General features: G+C 45.6%; 1 protein-coding gene and 1 long non-coding RNA gene across 2 annotated transcripts in view; one reads left to right on the top strand and one right to left on the bottom strand.

The window, feature by feature from the left end:
- Positions 1 to 18149, top strand: part of EPB41L4A (erythrocyte membrane protein band 4.1 like 4A) — a 220303-nt gene that overhangs the window by 135001 nt on the left and 67153 nt on the right. Inside the window, exon 10 of the mRNA XM_090038376.1 lies at positions 16698 to 16789. Within this exon, the coding sequence (XP_089894502.1) occupies positions 16698 to 16789 (92 nt within the window). The remainder of the gene's footprint in view (positions 1 to 16697; positions 16790 to 18149) is intronic.
- The window catches only part of LOC149868318 (uncharacterized), a 64540-nt gene that overhangs the window by 23071 nt on the left and 23320 nt on the right, over positions 1 to 18149 (bottom strand). The window lies entirely within an intron of this gene.

The raw sequence follows: 18149 nt of genomic DNA, 5'->3' as shown, positions 1-18149 counted from the left end.
GACCCGCTCCATGTTGTCCACATCCCTTCTGAAGTGTGGTGCCCAAAACTGGACATAGTAATCCAACTGTGGCCTGACCAGTGTCGCATAGAGGGGGAGGATCACCTCCTTGGACCTGCTTGTGATGCACCTGTGGATGCATGACAAAGTACGGTTGGCCTTCCTGACTGCATTCTCACACTGTTGTCCCATGTTCATTTTGGCATCAATGACGACTCCAAGATCCTTTTCTGCCTCTGCACTGATGAGAAGGGAGTTCCCCAGCCTGTAGGTGTGCTGCTGGTTCTTCCTCCCCAGATGCAGCACCTTGCACTTGTCAGTGTTAAAACCCATCCTGTTCTCATCTGCCCACCCCTGTAACCTGTCTAGGTCTGATTGCAGCCTATTCCTCCCTTCTAGCCTGCCCACATCCCCCCACATCTTAGCGTCATTTGCGAATTTGAACAGGGTGCTTTTTACTCCCTTGTCCAAGTTGCTGATGAAGATGTTGAACAGTGTGGGCCTGAGGACCGAGCCCTGGGAGACCGCACTGCCCACATCCCTCCAGGTCGAAAATGACTCGTCCACCACCACTTTCTGGGTGCGGCCCTCCAGCCAGTTAGCGACCCATTTGACTGTATAGGTATCGACGCCACAGTCCCCTAGTTTTTTAATAAGAATGGGGTGAGAGTCAGTGTTGAAGGCCTTCCTGAAGTCCAGAAAGACTACGTCCACTGCTACCCCTGCATCTAAGGATTTTGTGATCCCGTCATAGAGGGCCTCCATGTTGGTCTGACCCTAAGCATAATCTCCCCTGCTGGCTCCTCGCGGATTTTTTTGAAGTTGTATAAGAATCTGAATGCCCATTTCTTGTTAACATTAATCAGAAGAGACATCCAAACTGCTTAGTTTGTGATTTTCTCAGTGTACCTAAATCTGCAGCACAGTGTCCTCTGGCTAGCTAAAGGTTACAATATGGGGCGTGTGTCGAGGAAAAGTACTTATCCTCAATACTAATAATCCTGTTGTTTACTAGGGTTGTGCGAAACGGACCTTCTTTGATTCGGTTTTGGATTTGGCCTGAATCGGGGACAGTGATTCGATTTGTTGATTCAGATCACTGTCCCCAATTTGATTCAGCTGAATCTGAGTATGAAGATTCAATGCTGATTTGGAGACTCAGCAATTCAGACATAGATGCAACTTTAAATGTTTTTTCTACATACCTTGTGGTACCAGTGTGGCTTGTGAATGCTGTGATGCTGGGGTGCATGGAGCATCCCACAGGAGTGCAGGTTCGCTGCCAAGCACGTGGAGGGCTCCCCTGCACTCCTGTGGGATGCTCCATGCACCCCAGCATCATAGCATTCCGGTCTACTTCCGAACTACTTCCGGTCCACTTCCAGGTCTAGCAGAGAGCGCACTGGGGACCCCCCTGTACCCCCCAGTTTGGTAATTGGCTATGGGGGGACCCCAGGTGCCCCCCCCAAGACCCAGGAGGCACCAGTCGCTGAACCAGATGGGCCCTCCGGAGTGCTCTGGCAGACCCGGAGGTGGACTGGAACTGCTTTTGGTCCACTTCTGGGTCTACTGCTGAGTGTGCTGGGGAGCCCCCCACACTTCTGTAGGACACTCCATGAGCCCCAGCATAGGTACAAGCTGCCTGGTACCTAGAGGTATGTAGAAAAAACATTTAAAGCTGTTTCTGTGTCTGAATCTCTCCAATTTGATTTGGAGGGGTTAAAGGGTCCCTTTATTCAATTTGGATTTGGAGACTCGGCCACCAAATTGTGCTGAATCTCCACTGAGTCAAATCAGGGACCAAAGCTTTGCACACCCCTATTGTTTACTTCATTTTGTTCTTCTTGCTCTTCATTTCACTGAGCACAAAATAGTTACTGGTGTTTTCATTTATACTAAAATTATGCACCTCTTATTTCCTTCCTCATTGACGTTTCTAATATTTTATTAAATATGTCAGGCTCTTCCCTGAAAGCCCCTTTGGGTGGAATTCTGTTAGCCTTTGTGCACATGACCAGCAGGTTTCCACCTAAGTAAGTTGTGTTTGTGATTCTGTTTCTACTGCATTGTGGATGCATAAGCAAACAGAACTTTCACTGATCAGACTTGTTCATGGCTGTGTACACAGTCCCACTGGGGATGTGTAACCAAAGAAAATGTAACTGGACAAAAACCTGTAACTAACAGAGTGGACTGAGGGTGAGGAGGCCTACCATGTTTTAGATCCATTAGCTTATTGGTTAGGGCACATGCTGAAGAAGGAGGAGACCCAAATTCTAACTCCTTTATGCCCTGAAAGTCTTTGAGCCTGTGTGTCTCTGATTTGCCAATACAGTCCTCTAACTGCCACACCCCAGGTTATGCATTATCTAGTCCCCTCTTCAACACTCTTGGGCAGCCAAGAGACGGAGATGTGTGGGGCCAGATTGGAGACAACAAATTGGGGGTTATGTGGCTCAGCAAAGTGGCTACTGCTGTGGAAGGAGTAGACTGGGTTGTAGCCCAGACCTTGCTCCCAGTGTGGCAGAAACCCACAATATGCTGTTCTCCATCTGTTTTATCCAGTAACTCTTAAATGTAAGGAGCAGTGGCTCAGCTTGAAAAGGATCACTGAAGAGAACAGTGGATAATGTCTGATCTGTGGGGTGATGGTTAGAGTGCTGTGGTAGGATCAGAGCAATGAAGGTTCAAACCCCCTGTAGGTAAAAGGCAGGGGTCTAAAACCTAAGTCTCCTGCTTCCTGGATGAGTGCCCTAACCACTGAGATGCAGAGGTTAAAATAATGAGAAGGTGCTTCCCATTATTTCCTAGGATTACGTTCAGGTACACATGTACATAGTTCTCTCCACAGACAACCTCCCTGCCTGCATTCTTCTGGCTCCACCCCAGTGCCTACCATGGTGCTGTGACTTGTGGCTGCACAGGAGAGCCCAGAGCAGCAACTTAAAAAAAACAAAACAATTTCTTTGCGTGCCTCCCCGTGTGCTAGGAAAAATGTCTCCATGTGCCACTAGTGGTACGCGTGCCAGGCGTTGCCGACTCCTGGTGTACACGCACAAGCTTATACATCCACACTACAGAGGTAATAGAATCACAGCCTGTATTTCAGTGCCAAAAATGCTACCTACACAGCTGGAAAATGGCCATTTAGGTGAGCAGAGGGTAAAGGATTGCTGTCTGTCTTATGCACTTAATCTGCTTACTCTGTTTTCTCTCTATATATTTCTACTGTGCATTATATACATTGCTTGAATTTCATATACAATTATCTTATGTCTTGTAGCATTTTACCCTCTGTTCTCGCAAACACTTACCAAACTGATTTTGGTAAAATTAACTCTGTTTTGCAGATACAGTTGGGCCTAAATTTGCATGGTGGTTATGTTCTTGAAAAAACACCGTGAAAATAGAAATCGTGTAAAAAGATACCACAGGTCTATGAGAAATAAGGGTTTAGACGTCAGGTGCAGCTGATAAATTGGATGATAAATGCCCATGCATGCGCACAGCTGCAGGGCAGCATGCAGGGAGCAAGGAGCAGAGCCCAGCAGCTTGGAGAACTGCATGCAGCTGATAAGTCTGGTGTGGTGGAGGAGGAGAGCAGGGTCATGGGGGGGGCAAATAAATGCCCCCCGCAGTGAGGGAGGAGTGGGGTGGGGACAGGGGAAGATGCTGATTAGCTGGGGTGGGCTGGGTGTGGGATGGAGCTGCAGCTTGTCTGGTGGGGTATGGAGGCGGGACAGATCCCTCCTCTGTGCGCATCCCAGGAGGGCACAGGGGGTGGGACATGTACCCTTGGATCTGTGCAGGGCAGGGTGGATGGGCTGCAGCTGTGGGCTGGAGCCAGGGCTTCTCAGGGCTTTTTTCAGTGGGGGCTGGGCTCAGGGTGGGTGGTGGTGGTGCTGAGAGGGGCTGCAGCCACTGAAATCTCACTGTAGGTCCCCCCTTGTAGTCACCTTCCAGCACCACTGTATGCAGCCCTGGCTCAACCCCTGCCTCCACCCATGCTCTGGGAAGAACCGGGGCAGGCGGCAATGGTGCTGGAAGTGTGGGAGGGAGGGGACTACAGTGAAATTTGGAGTGGCTGCATCCCTGACCCTGTAGCTCTCTCCCAGCACTGCCACTGCCCGCCCTGAGCCCAACCCCCACCGAGAAAAGCCCAGCACAGCCCCGGCTCTAGCCTACAGCTGCATCCGGCTCGCCCCTCCCCACCCTGCACAGATCTGGGGGGGGTACATGCCCCCCCGTGCACTCCCAGGCTGCATGCAGTGGCGGGACCTGTCCCCACCCTCCCTGCGCCCCATGGAAAAGCTGTGGCTCTGTCCCATGCTCGCCCTGCCCCGCTCTTGCTGGGCAGCGCCTGTCGCAGCCCCTGCCCCACTCCCTCCCTCACCACGGGGTGGCATTGATCTCCACCCCCACCCCTTCCCTCCTCCCTCCCCTTCCAGCAAAACACAACACACTTACCAGCTGCATGTGCTGCACTGTATTAAAGTGAATCCATACAGTGTACAAAGATAAAGGGTCACAATTAACCGTGCATAACTGAAACCATGCAAAAAATACTGTGTAAATAAAGGCCCGACTGTACTGATGAAAAGTAATTCTATCAAAGATTTTTCACACCATCTTAACTTCAAACCTGTGACTTCTGTACACTTCTGTACCTGTCAATGACTTGTACATTTTTAATTGAATTAAAGGTTTGTTTATTTGAGAGTTGCTATGGTCCCTAGCATATGCGTTAATTGTGCCATAAATAGTGCTGCATCCTTGGCTGATTTCATAGTTTCTAGGGTCAGAAGGGACCTGAGCAGATCATCTAGTCCGACCCCCTGCCATGGCAGGAAAGAATACTGGGGTCAAACGACCCCAGCAAGATGTTCATCTAACCTCCTCTTAAAGACCCCCAGGGTAGGAGCCTGCACCACTTCTCTTGGAAGTTGGCTCCAGACCTTAGCCGTCCTGACTGTGAAGTAGCGCCTCCTGATATCTAACCTAAACCTACCCTCTGCCAGCTTGTGACTGTTATTCCTCGTCACTCCTGGCAGTGCTCGGGGGAACAGTGACTTCCCCAATGCCTGCTGATCCCCCCTGACTAGTTTATAACAGGCCACAAGATCCCCCCTCAGTCTTCTCTTTTGGAGGCTGAACAGGTTCAGGTCCTGTAGCCTCTCCTCATAGGGCCTGCCCTGCTGTCCCCTGATCATACAAGTGGCCCTCCTCTAGACCCTCTCCATGCTGTCGACATCCCTTTTGAAGTGTGGCGCCCAGAACTGGACGCAGTACTCCAACTGCGGCCTGACCAGTGCCGCATAGAGGGGGAGGATCACCTCTTTGGACCTGCTCAAGATGCATCTGTGGATGCATGCCAAGGTGCGGTTGGCCTTCCTTACTGCCTCTCCACATTGCCGGCCCATGTTCATCTTGGAGTCAATGATGACCCCAAGATCCTTTTCTGCCTCCGTGCTGACAAGAGGGGAGTTCCCCAACCTGTAGGTATGGTGCTGGTTATTCCTCCCCAGGTGCATCACTTTGCACTTGTCTGTGTTGAATCCCATCCTAGTCTCATCCGCCCACCCTTGTAACCTGTCTCGGTCTGATTGTAGCCTGTTGCACCCTTCCAGTGTGCCGACGTTCCCCCACATCTTAGTGTCATCAGCAAATTTGAACAGGGTGCTTTTTACTTCCTCATCCAAATCACTGATGAAGATGTTGAACAGTGCAGGCCCAAGGACTGAGCCCTGCAGAACCCCACTGCCCACGTCCTTCCACTACCACCCTCTGGGTGCGGCCCTCCAGCCAGTTGACGACCCATTTGACTGTGTGGGTGTCTACACCACAGCCCCCCAGTTTCTTAATGAGAACGGGGTGAGAGACAGTGTCAAAAGCCTTCCGGAAGTCCAGGAAGACTATGTCCACTGCTATCCCTGCATCTAATGATCTGGTGATCTGATCGTAAAAGGCCACCAGGTTGGTCTGACAGGACCTGCCACTGATGAACCCGTGTTGGTTGCCCCTAAGCATGTAGTCCCCTGCTGGCCCCTCCTGGATGTGTGCCAGCATAATTTTCTCAAACAGCTTGCCTAGGATCGAGGTAAGACTAACCGGCCTATAGTTTCCTGGGTCCTCCTTCCTGCCTTTTTTGAAGATGGGGACCACGTTGGCCCTCTTCCAGTCCTCCGGTACCTCACCAGAGCACCACGAGTGCTCAGAAAGCCGTGCCAGGGGACTTGCAATGACCTTGGCCAGTTCCTTTAGAACTCTAGGGTGGAGATCATTTATGGTATCATAAAGGGGCAAATCAGCCACAGATATATTCCACAAAGTATGTGGAACATCTTTGTGGCTTGTCTGTATGGCACCATCAATTGAACATGCAGCACTCCCATATGCTTAAAGTCTCCTAGTTCAAATGCTTTTTATAGGTTATGAAAGGTAAATAATGCAATTAGGAGTAATGACACTCACAACACTGGGCATCTCTAGAAGTTTCTCTGGGCCACATGCACAAGTTCAGCACAGAATGGAAGGAGAGAATAGCAAAGCTACTTTTGTACTTCATTCAGAGAACCAGGCGCTGGTGGACATTAATGCAGCTTAAGTGCAATTCCACGTTATAGTAACTGTAGAGGCCCAAAGCTGGTGGGACTGCAAGGTTTTATTTTTGTTGCTGTAACTTGAATCACTAGAGCTTTGCCCTGTTGGCTGTTACATTCGTGTTCTTGTGATTAATAAGGTGGTCCAGCCACCTTATCTTGCTCTGCCTTTTGTGAGCTGAGGGGGCTGGGATGGAGAGAAGCAGAACCGGTTCTCCAGCTGTCCATTTTAGGTGCAGACAGAAGTGCAGCTCCATGCTGTAACAGACCACTTTTCAGGAAGCGTTCTGAGTTGCAATGATTCCACGGACCAAACAGAAGTTTATTTTGGGGGAGGAGGCAGATCTAGCTTCTGGCTGCAGCCTGCAGCTGGTTTCCCCTAGCAATGTTCCCTCCTCTGTGTGAGGCTGCAAAGTTTTCAGAATGGTAGGGGGGAAAGGGAGCAGAGGGCGCTCATTCTAGGGAGCTTGTGCTGGAGGATGGGGTGGGTGAATTGGAGCCCCCACACCTCTGGGGGGAGGGAAGGGGGACTCCTGTCCCACCCCCCAGAAGGGGGTGGAAAAACCCCTCACCAAACTCCTTTCATTCCCTTTCGAAACCTCCTCCCATTCTGAAAACAGTTTGAGGCAGGCAGGCAGACAGACAGACAGAAGTTACAAAAGATGCTCTGTTTTGAAATGTCTTCACCTGACAGGGTTCAGATTTTTACCTGATTGGCCATTTTTGAAGTTATCTGCAGCTGTGCACTTGTGTTTGGTCATGGCTATAGACTGCATTCTGTGGCCAGATCATGCAAAAATTGTCACTTATGTCTGTTCCTTTTGTTTTCTTTTGTGGCATAAAAGGAACAGAATAGAAACAAGAATATCTGGCTGTTAAGAGTTGAAAACAATACGCCATTTAAGAAAAATTCTTTGCACTAAAATCCATTAAAACCTATTGGCTTTTTTGGGGGTGTAAGCAAGTACAGGGAATTTGATTCATTGTCCTTGTTTCATAATACATGTTTTCTGTCTCCTTCTACCCACTCAACCGTCTGCTTCCTATTGCAGTAAAAATAGTGTAAAGGCTCATAGCTGGGCCTTCAGTAATCATCATACTGTTCAAAGACCAGGGGGATTAAAATTCCTTGGTAAACTGAAGGAGGCTCCATCAAGGTTTACAGTTTAACCTTTTGTTGAGTAATCATTTAGTACATTTTTAAAATAATTCATATTGCATTTGAGACCAAAGAATTCTACTTCATGAAGTGCTGATATACAATAGCATTGGTTTCTTGACTTGTATAATGTACTTTACAATGATTATCTCTTTAACTTTAGCGTTCAGGTGACCTTGCATAACCAGTAATTCATTCTCTATTGCATAAGCTATGTTTGGTATGCATTATGCAAGTACTCAAGTCTCTAGAAAAGAACATTTCCTATTGGAGAAAGTAATTGATAGTTTCCAGGTGTGTGGCTATCTTGGCACAGGATAATGTTTAGAAGTAACAGTTCAGCGCAAAAAGCTCAAACCTGCTACTGTTTGTCTTTCTGTAGCAGAGTGGAAATGTTTTCGTATCTGGGGCCAGACTCACTTTACTTTGTAGGAGAGAGGAGTTGTTGGAGAGGTAGAGGTGACCTTTTTACTTCAATGAATCTGGTCTGATAGGGGGTAGGGAAGAGGCAATAGGTCCTGTCATAATTTTTGAGTAGCACCAGAATTACTTTAAATTGTGTTAGCTGCAGTAGTTGCGTGGGGATTGCTGTGCAGGCTGAAAGTCAGGGGGAAACACTGGCCTCCTATCTGCTGCTTCTTGCTGATAGCACACTACCTGTATGACTGTCCCCACTCTGAACAGGGCCACCATAGGCCTGGGAAATGGTTGGTGTATCATTTTACCAGTATCCAACCTTTTGTGGGGGAATCCCTCTCTTAACCTATCACCTTTCTAACTGATTTGGTCTCCTGAGTCAACAGAACAGTTAAAAGGTGTCTACACAACAAAACAAAAGTTCAGTTTGCAGGATTTGCTAACAGCAGCATAACTGGGCAGGGGGCAAAAGGGACACTAGCTCCAGGCACTGATTCAGAGTGGTGCTGAAATGGTGCCCGCCCCAACCCCAGAGTCTTTGCTGCATCAGGAACAGTCCTGTGCTACCCAGCTGTAGGAGCCAGGTGCAGGGACAGGGCAGGAACTGCCTAATGCTGCCTGGCCTTAGAAACTTGGTGTGAGGACAGAGCAGGACTGTACTGGCCTTTGAGGAGCTGGGTCAGGTAAGACTGATGACCCCCTCCCACCCTTCCTGTAGGGAAGTTTTTGCTCAAACACCAAACTTAATAGTTACATCTCTGTCTGCTAACATACTCATGCTAGCATGGATCCAGCTAATGTGGATAACAGTAGTAGTAAAGGTGTGGCAAGATGGGCTTTAGCACAGGCTAGAAACCAGAGTAGAAACCCTCCAGGGTCCCATGGCATTTACTCCAGTTTCTAGTGCATGCTAAAGCCTATGACATCATGACCAGTGCTTTGATCATACCTTTGTTTCTCTGTGTAGACATACTCAAAGAAATGGAGGATGATCTGGTTTCAGCATTGTAAAGAGGATGAGAAACTTCCATTCCTTGTTCAAGTTTGAGGAGAACTGGGTAGCTAATGTACAGCACTGAAAGGCTCAAATTTGTATGGTGTGAGATTGCGTTATTTTGTTTGAAATTGTTAAGTATAGAGTGGTTCTTCACTTCCTATAGCAAAAATAGGTTAAAATGTGCAGGGAAAAAAAGCAAATGTTCACTAGCTTTAAAACAAGTTGTAGCTCCCTGAGATGATAAAATGTTATTATTTAATGGAAACAATATCACCCATCGATGAGCTACATTCTGTTACTTTACCCATGTGAACAGTTTGCTTAAAAATTTGCTCAACAAGAGAGGACTCTCCAACTGGGACTTTTGGAGACAGAATCATGTTACGCAGTGTTTTGTTTTTTTCTGTGCACTTGTTTATAAATTGTTATTATAATTGCAGTACTGTTGAAGTTTACTGAACTATCTTAAAAATAAATAGAAGAAATACTGTGTTAAGTGTATTGTGATGTTGATGGGGATTGCAATAAGATCCTGTATCCTCCTCAGACAAATAAAAATGGTGGAGGACTTATGAACCACGTAATCTAAGGCCCCTGGCAAATGTTCATTTAATGGTGCCATGGGATCTGATCTCTGATCCCAACAATTATACTTCCTGCCATGCCACATGTGCTTGGCAGGAGGCACAATATGGGAATCAAGGATCAGATCACAGTACTGCCATTACTACTTATCATTATGGCTGAAGCCTGAGCTCCCCCATTACTGACAAGTTGAAAGTTGGGTGCCCTCATGTGGGGGCCAAAAATCAGCTGATTATTGGCCCCAACAGATAGTCCTGGTCCTGTTCAGGGTCTGGGGCTACTCAGGGTCTGGGGCTGACAATCAGCTGGTTGTTGACCCCCAACCCTGGACAGTCCCACATTTGGTTCCCTCAGGACTGTCAAGAGAATGCAGTCAGCTGATTTTTAGCTCCAGCTCAAATAGCCCTGGGTTCTGAGGACTGTCCAGGCCAGGCCCAACAGTCAGCTGGTTGTCAAAACCCTGTGCCTAATGGGAACAGGATAATAATGAGGAATGGCAAAATATGAGTATTGACTATCCTGTGATACAAGGATGATGTCTGCTGGGGCGGGGACGGGAAGGAGAGCAGATTATTGGTGAGTTTTAAGACAGCTGAAGAGTCCAATCCATGCACTCCAAGTTTTTCCACAGATGACAGGTGGTACCTTGAGGGGTGGGGGGGTGGGCACATCTGTTGGCCAGGATGTTGTACACTTTCCTTCCTCTTCTGCTGTTTCTTGACTTCCTGAGCAAGACGGTTCTCTTCAAAGTGGGATGTAGCTTGGTGTATAGTACAACACCATTGAGACCTGTTACCAGCCAGCACTTCCCAGTTTGTAAGGTTGATGCCACCGTTAAGGTATGCTTTCAGGGTGTCTTTGTAGCATTTCTTGTGTCCTCTGTGGGTCCTCTTGCCATGAGTGAGTTGAGAGAAGAGGACTTGCTTCAGGAGACAAGTGTCAGCCGTCTGCACATAGTGGCCAGCCCAGTGGATTGATGTTTCATGATCTTTACCTCAATGCTGGTTATGTTAGCTGTGGAGAGGATGCTGGCATTGGTGCAGTGGTCTTCCCATCTGATGTGAAGGATCTTCCAGAGGCAACACTGATGGAACCATTTCAGGTGTTTAATATGGCTTCAATATGTCACCCACATCTCACACCCATAGAGGAGCATGGGGATAACCACTGCATTGTAGACCAGGATCTTAGTTTCCATCTGCAGATGTCAGTTGGCAAAGACATGGCAAAGCAGTTTTCTGAAGGGTACGCTGGCACAGTGAATCCTATGTTCGATTTTTACATCAGGACTGACTGACTGAGAGAAATGACTGCCAAGGTATGGGAAATGCTTGACAGGTCCTGGTGTTTTTCTTTATACTTCTCCTGGATCTGTCATGCAACAAAAATCATGTCAGTGATATTTTGTGATGGTGTAAAGCCACACTGGGATTCTGGAAGGACATCTTCGGCAAGGGGAAGGAGGTGATTCAGAAGGGTGCAAGTAAGAATCTTCCTGGCAATGGAGAGGAGGACAATGCCTCGGTAGTTCCCACAAACTGACTTGTCCCCTTTCTTGAAAACGGTCACAGTGTTGGTGTTCTTTAAGTCAAGTGGAACTTCATCGTTAACCCAAATTTTGATGAGAAGTTGGTGAAGTTTTTGCATTAGTGCTGTTCCACCAGCTTGAAGACCTCTGCAGGAATGCTGCCTGGTCCCGGCACCTTGTTGTTCTTGGTCTGAGTGATGGCATGCCAGACTTCCTTGAACGATGGGGGATCAGCAAGAGGTTCTATTACTGGGTGTTGAGGGATGGACTCGATGGTGGCACCTGAGACCTCAGATTCACAGTTCAGTAGAATTTTAAAGTGCTCCTTCCAGCATTGTTTGATGGATGCATTATCCATGCGAAGAATGGAGTCGTCCTGGGATCACAAGGGGATTGGGCTATTGGAATGTGCCTTTAATGACTTTTATTGCTTGAAAGAATCTTCTCGTGCATGTTGGCCAGCGAAACTCTGGATCTCAATGGCCTTCACTTGCCATCGTTTGTTCTTGTTGTCCTGTAGTCTTCTGTGAACTACAGCTTTGAGCTAGTAGTAAGCCTCTCATTTTTGCTGGTTGGAGGGTTCATTTTGCCAACTGCAGAACACAGTTTTCTTCTGATGGATAAGTACTAGGATTTACTCATTATTCTCATCAAACCAATCTTGGTGATGGTAAGTGGAGTATCCAGTTGATTCAGCACATGCCTTGTGACTAATCTTCTTAAGTTCCTACCAATGTACCTGGATGTCCCTGATGTCATCGGGTGGTCAGAGAGTCTTGCAGTAAGGCGTTGCTGAAGAGCGTTGCATCTAGCTTGGTCTTGGAGTGCCTTGATTTAAATCTTTTCCACGTTCCTTTTAGTTGTTTACAATGTTGTGGTGCAAGCTGCCTGTCCATGACTGCTCTGACTAAAAGGCAGTCTGTCCAATAGTCATTTGCATCTCTTGGGACTCGGGTGATACATACATCAGTATGATCGTGGGCTTTGACAATAATGTAGTCAAGAAGTTGCCAGTGATTGGAGTGTGGGTGTTTCCAAGTGGTCTTATGTAATTATATTTGGCACTTTGAAGATAGGATTTGTGATGAGCAAGTCATGCTCTGCACATTTGCTGAGGAGGAGGATACCATTGGAATTGACTTTCCCCACTCCCTCTTTCCAAATAGTGCCACTCCAGAGTGCAGAGTGTTGCCCAACTTTTGTGTTAGTCACCCGTTAGGATGAGCTTATCTTCCTTGGCATTAGCAGTCAGGACTGTGTCAAGAGTGCAGTAGATCTGCTCTTTGTTGATTTCTTCATTATTAAGTGTTGGGGTGTATGCACTGATGATGGGAGCATGCTGGTTATTACTAACCTTGAGGCAAAGAGTCGTAAGGCATTTGTTAATGCCCACAGGTAGTTCTGAAAGCTGACTGACAATCTTGTTCTTGATGGCAAAGCCAACCCTGTGAATGCGCCTCATTTCAGACGATTTTCCTTTCCAAAAAAAAGGTGTAGCCACCTCCTCCTTTCAGCTGGCCTTCATCTGACCAGCAGGTCTCATTTCAGGCAGCAATACTGATGTCATATTGTGGAAGTTCTCTAGCTACTATGGTGGCTCTTCTTTCAGGACACTTACTGTTAGAGGAGTCCATGGCAGTAATGACATTCCATGTGGCAAATTTCACCGCTTTATTGTGTTGGTTTTGGCTGCAGGTAGAGTTGATCCCACTGGATATGGCAATCCAGCTAGGGGGGTTTGAGAGAGCCTGTTTAGGCCACCTTTTCTAGCTCCTTCCCTGTTAAGAGTGAGCAAAGGGGATCCTATAGAGGACTGCTCAGTCATGGCTGCAGCTGCCAAATTTTATTTCTGTCTTGGTAAGTAAAAAGCGACCATCACCCAACCACCACCTATGTGCAGATTTGTGACTAGGGACTCCCAGAAATCATTGTTCCTGTCCCACTGTCACTTGTCTTTGCTGCAGGACTTGGTTTGTGGGAGATGTTAACATCCCTGGCAGAGGCCTGCAGGTGATATTTTTTAATATGGGGAAGCCAGTGTACAAGCAACAGCTACACAAACTTGACAGGAAGAGCCCTGAACCCAGTGGCAAGAATGACCAAGACCACTGGGGACATTTGGGGGCTGGACTCCATGATCTTCTGAGGTCCCTTCCAGCCCTAATGTCTAAGAAATCTGCCTTCACAGCCTCAGAGAACCAGCAGGTCCTCAAATATGCCTGTTCTGTTCTTGCAGTCTTTAGGAGTTTGGACCATGCTTAGTCTGAGACCTTGCTTCAAATCTGTTTGCGAGGGGAGACCTTACCAGGAGTACAAGATGCCAGATGATATATCTCTGAGGGTCATTGGAACACACAAGCCTCTCCACCATGACACGGTTATGGTTCAAGGAGAGGAATGGCAAAATACCTTCATTTTCAAAGATACTAACATATTTTTAAATCTCCCAAAACATATGATTGAATAATTATAAGCATAAAAAAGTCCTTTGAATAAAAATGAGGCATCAAAATGGAAGACAAAGAGCAGCATATTATACTTAAATGTGAGTCATTAGATTTAATTCAAACATAAGTTACTACTGAATAATCATATACAATTAAATTTTGCAAAGAAGGAGATGTTCTGAGTGAAATTAAGTTTCATTAGTGCTTAAAATGCCATTTGTCATTTGGCCTGGTGGAGCCAAGTAAATTTTCATCAGCTGAGGCTCCAAGATGGAAATTTTAGTGTAGACGCATTCCAAAAGTCCTAAAATCTGATTCTTTTTTAGATATTAAAACCAACCAACCCAAGACCCCCTCCCTCCCCCCCCCCAAAAATCTTGGCACTCCTTCATTAAAAATCCTACTTCTAGAGTGAAAATGATATTGCTGTTGATTGACTTCTATATTTTTTGATTTTTCAGAGATTCCCATGCTGCAAGATTATTCTTAAGAATTTCAGCATAAATAATTATTTTTCCCAACGAATTTCCTGGTATAGATCAAAGAATTTGGTCCCATTTGTCCTGCTAGTTTAAAAGATCCTGAAGTTATTGTACCATGGAAACATTCCATTTTCTTTTCTCACTGTTCTCAAGAAGACCCACAATTCTTAAATGGCTTGTTTTTTCTTTCCCAAGTGTGTTCACTTCCTAGAGTTTTTTTTTTCCTCTAAACAGCAATTTAAATCTTTTGCATGTTCATTGTGGGAGTATTCAGTTTATCAGCTTGTTTTCCCCAGACCTCTGTCAACCCTGAGATGACGTTTTCCTGAACGTATCATTATTGGGCCATATTGCAAAGAATATAAGCTTTAAGTATTGTTTTTATTCTATATTATAGCAGTCTCTTTTGAATAGATTCTAGCTTCCTGGGGCTGCATGCAGTGACTCATACTATGGGACCCACTTTTGCCATAATGTTTTAATGAAATGGAAAATGTATTTTGGGTGTAGGTTTTAAATGCACTTCCCCCCCCCCGAGAACTGTTACCTAAGTGTTCAAACTGTTATATTGACTTTTTCAGTGGAAAAATGTAAATAACATTTTCTAAATGAATAAACAACATTGATGTGTTTCACTTTGTTATCATCAAGGAATGAAACATAAATGATTCTAATCATAGGTGCAAAATCCCATTTTTATTATTGTTTGTTTCATATTTGAAGCAAATATCTCAAGCAAGTAATCTGTAACCTTCATAAATTCCCTTTAGGAATGGTTCTGAAGAATGCTTTAAATCAGTTTATAATTCGCAAGCTTGTTTGCAAATCAGAATAGCTAATTAAATGAAAATTTGTGAACACCTGCCTATACTTTATAAAAGCATATATGTGCCTGTTGGCTGGATCTAGACCTGTCCAGGGAGTAGATGGCTGAAGTGCAGGGTGGTTCAAGACAGGGGGTGCCTGTTTCCCTGTCTCCACATGCTGCTCCCTGGCTGGCTGGGACACAGGGTGCTTCACCGTGGAGCTGCCTGTTGGCTAGCCCCGCACTAGGCATTCTGTGCCCCAACCAGCCCACCCTGCAGAGCAGCGGGACAGTGTGTCCTGCTACAAACCGCACAAGCGGGGGGGGGGGGGGGGGGGGCATGCACTGCAGCACAAAGTAATGGCACAAGTTTATGCTGCTACTATTTGTGTTGCTGCAAATACACACCCCTGCTCATGTGGATGTGGCCCTTATATGCAAACACCCATGTTATAAAACCAGCTGCTAAAAATGGGGAAATTCTGTTTTGAAAATGCTTTTATCTATTATTAGTTTATTGTTTTCAGGACCAGAGTATATGCCTGTTATTCACATTGAAGAGATTTTTACTATTTGAGCAGTCACACTGAAGTCAGTGGGACTAATAGTATAGTCAGGTATTACTAAATGTGAATACCAGCAACAGAAGTGAGCTTTTAATAAGTTGACTGACAGCTATATTGAAATGTTTCGTGGTTGAACTGTCTTGAATTTATAGTTTGATGAAAATAAATACTGTAATTAATCTCAAAATCTTAACTTAATATCAGTTAAAATTTAAAAAATGTCTAAAAATAGGATTCTAATTCTTCATTTAGGCACTTTGGGCATTTATATACCTACTCTGGGAGGGGGAGGAAGGGGTATGCTTTAATTAAAGCGCCCGGAGCATCACGTGTATCAGCATCCCTGTACTGAAAAGTGGAGGCAGAGGCGCTTTGACTAAAGCTGGTTGAACAGGCCTTAGGTAAAACCCCCGCCACCATTTTTCAGCATGAGGACACTGATGCACGTGACACTGGAGTCTGCTGGAGTGTGGTAATTACCACGCTCCAGCAAACTTGATTAATTGAGGCTGTTCCAACTCACTGCAATAACACTGAATTGGAGCAGCCTTGCTGCATGTGTATAGGCACCCTTTGGCCAGATTTGTAAAGGTGCTGAGGAGAAGCTCCTAAATATGACCTAAGAGTCTAGTCGGTATGCATTTTTTTGAAAATCTTTATCTGTGTTGTCAATGTTGCAGAAAGCGGGATCCTTTTCTCCCTGTTTTTATCTGGTGACTAGCTGAGCACTTCAGGTTGAAATTCTTTTGTGGTAAATATGCACAGTTAACTGATTTTCAGAACATACTGCCACATATAGGTTGCATGCTACCTAGGGTAGGTTTTGAGGGAAGTCTCCCAAAGGAAATTTACAGCTTAATTTAAGGTCAGGTTTGACAATGAATTCTCACTGGGAACACAGAAGTTGTGTTATATAAGCAGTTCTTATAGCTACAGGTCTACCCAAATTGAGGAGGCAGGCATCTGATCATGAGCAGCGTATGCCCCCAGCCAATATATTCTGGTGTAAGAAAGAATACAATTAGGTCCCATGTGTCAAGTTCAGCAATGAAAATGAAATTCTACTCTTTAGGGAGAATCGTTCATAATAATATTGCCACTTTTTATTTCAGTGTAATGAAACTTCATTCTTTTTTGAAGCCCGAAACAAAAGTGCATGTAAATATCTCTGGAAATGCTGTGTAGAACATCATACGTTCTTCAGGTGAGTGGAGCCAAAGTTATTAAGGTTTTATTGGGTTATGAAAAGAGAAGATAAACATGCTTGATATGATTCTTACTGCCCCCCAAAGCAGCACAGCACAAACTCTTAGCCCAAGTGAGGATTGGCTATTGTGGCAGAACAGCCCCTTTTTAATTTAGACAGCTTTAAGTAGCCACCCAAATTTATATCAGCCTGTTTCCATTCACCTTTGGACAGCGGTGCTGCCTGGAATCATTAGAGGGTGTATGCTACTAATTCACCACTGACAAACCCTTCCTCTCACCGGCATGCTTCCTTCCACAGTACATATAAATGGATCCTTAGAGAAGAGCCTGCTTTTATTTTCCTTAGTTTCTGCACCAAGAGGATTTTTACCTTACCAGATCTGGCCTTTTAAGCCATGTCCGGACGAGCATGGCTGTGCAGTATGTAGTGCCATAGATTCATCCTACAGCACTGCACCGCACATTCAGGTGTTCCCCGTGCTGCAAGATAGCAGTGTGCGGAGGTTGACCCTGGGAGATCCTGAGGTCAAAAAAACCCACATGAAAAAAAAAGTGGGACAGTGCATGCTGTCCAAAACTGAAGCCTGGCTGGCTGGAGCCACACTCCAGCTGCTGGCTAGGCTCTGAGGGGCAGGATTGCCACAGCTGCAGCTTCCCCGGCCCCCAGGTAAGGCTACTAGGAGCAGAGGGTGCATGGCACAGGCATTCCCTAGGGACAAGTAGCAGGTGCACAAGGTGTGCTGCTGCTGCTTGTCCCTCAGGAAACAAATGTCTGTGCTCATATGGATGTGGCCTTGAGGCAATTCCACCTTCCTTAAAAGGGCATAGAACAAGAATGAGAATATCACCCTTTGGTATTTCGTAGATTTTGGTTAGTGTTTAATGATAAGGGCTCATTCCTGCCTGCTGCTCCAAATTGAATTCCACTTTGAAAATATGAGCCATAATTATAATCCCTGCTTAAATTTATCATTTGTATATCTTAAATTACATGGGCAATTTTGAAGGAGTGGATCAAGGAAAGAGTAAGTAGTCTTCTTTAAATAGATATAAGAGATTACTGTAACGTGACTGACAGATCATCTCCTTTCAGAGTATAAAAAATAAAAGTGAATTAAAATGCTGACATTGACTTTTAAAAATGTATTGTTATCCTGAACAAAATAACCTGGATCTGAAACTTGAATGGTTACCAAAATCTGTACCTGATGCAGGGAGCTCATGAACCTGGACCTGGATCAGAATTTTATAAATGATCCTTATCTTTAGGATAGGCTAAAGCAAAACTTATATCCATGTATTGTACATTTTGAGGTTCAAAATCTAGAGTGAAGCTTTAACCCATGTCTCAGTGT

This window comes from Crocodylus siamensis, chromosome 3 (genome assembly GCF_052110815.1).
Source record: "Crocodylus siamensis isolate JL-2025a chromosome 3, ASM5211081v1, whole genome shotgun sequence".
Classification (NCBI taxonomy): domain Eukaryota; kingdom Metazoa; phylum Chordata; order Crocodylia; family Crocodylidae; genus Crocodylus; species Crocodylus siamensis.
Note: the sequence above shows the minus strand (reverse complement) of the source record. Positions and strands in the feature narration are given on the sequence as shown.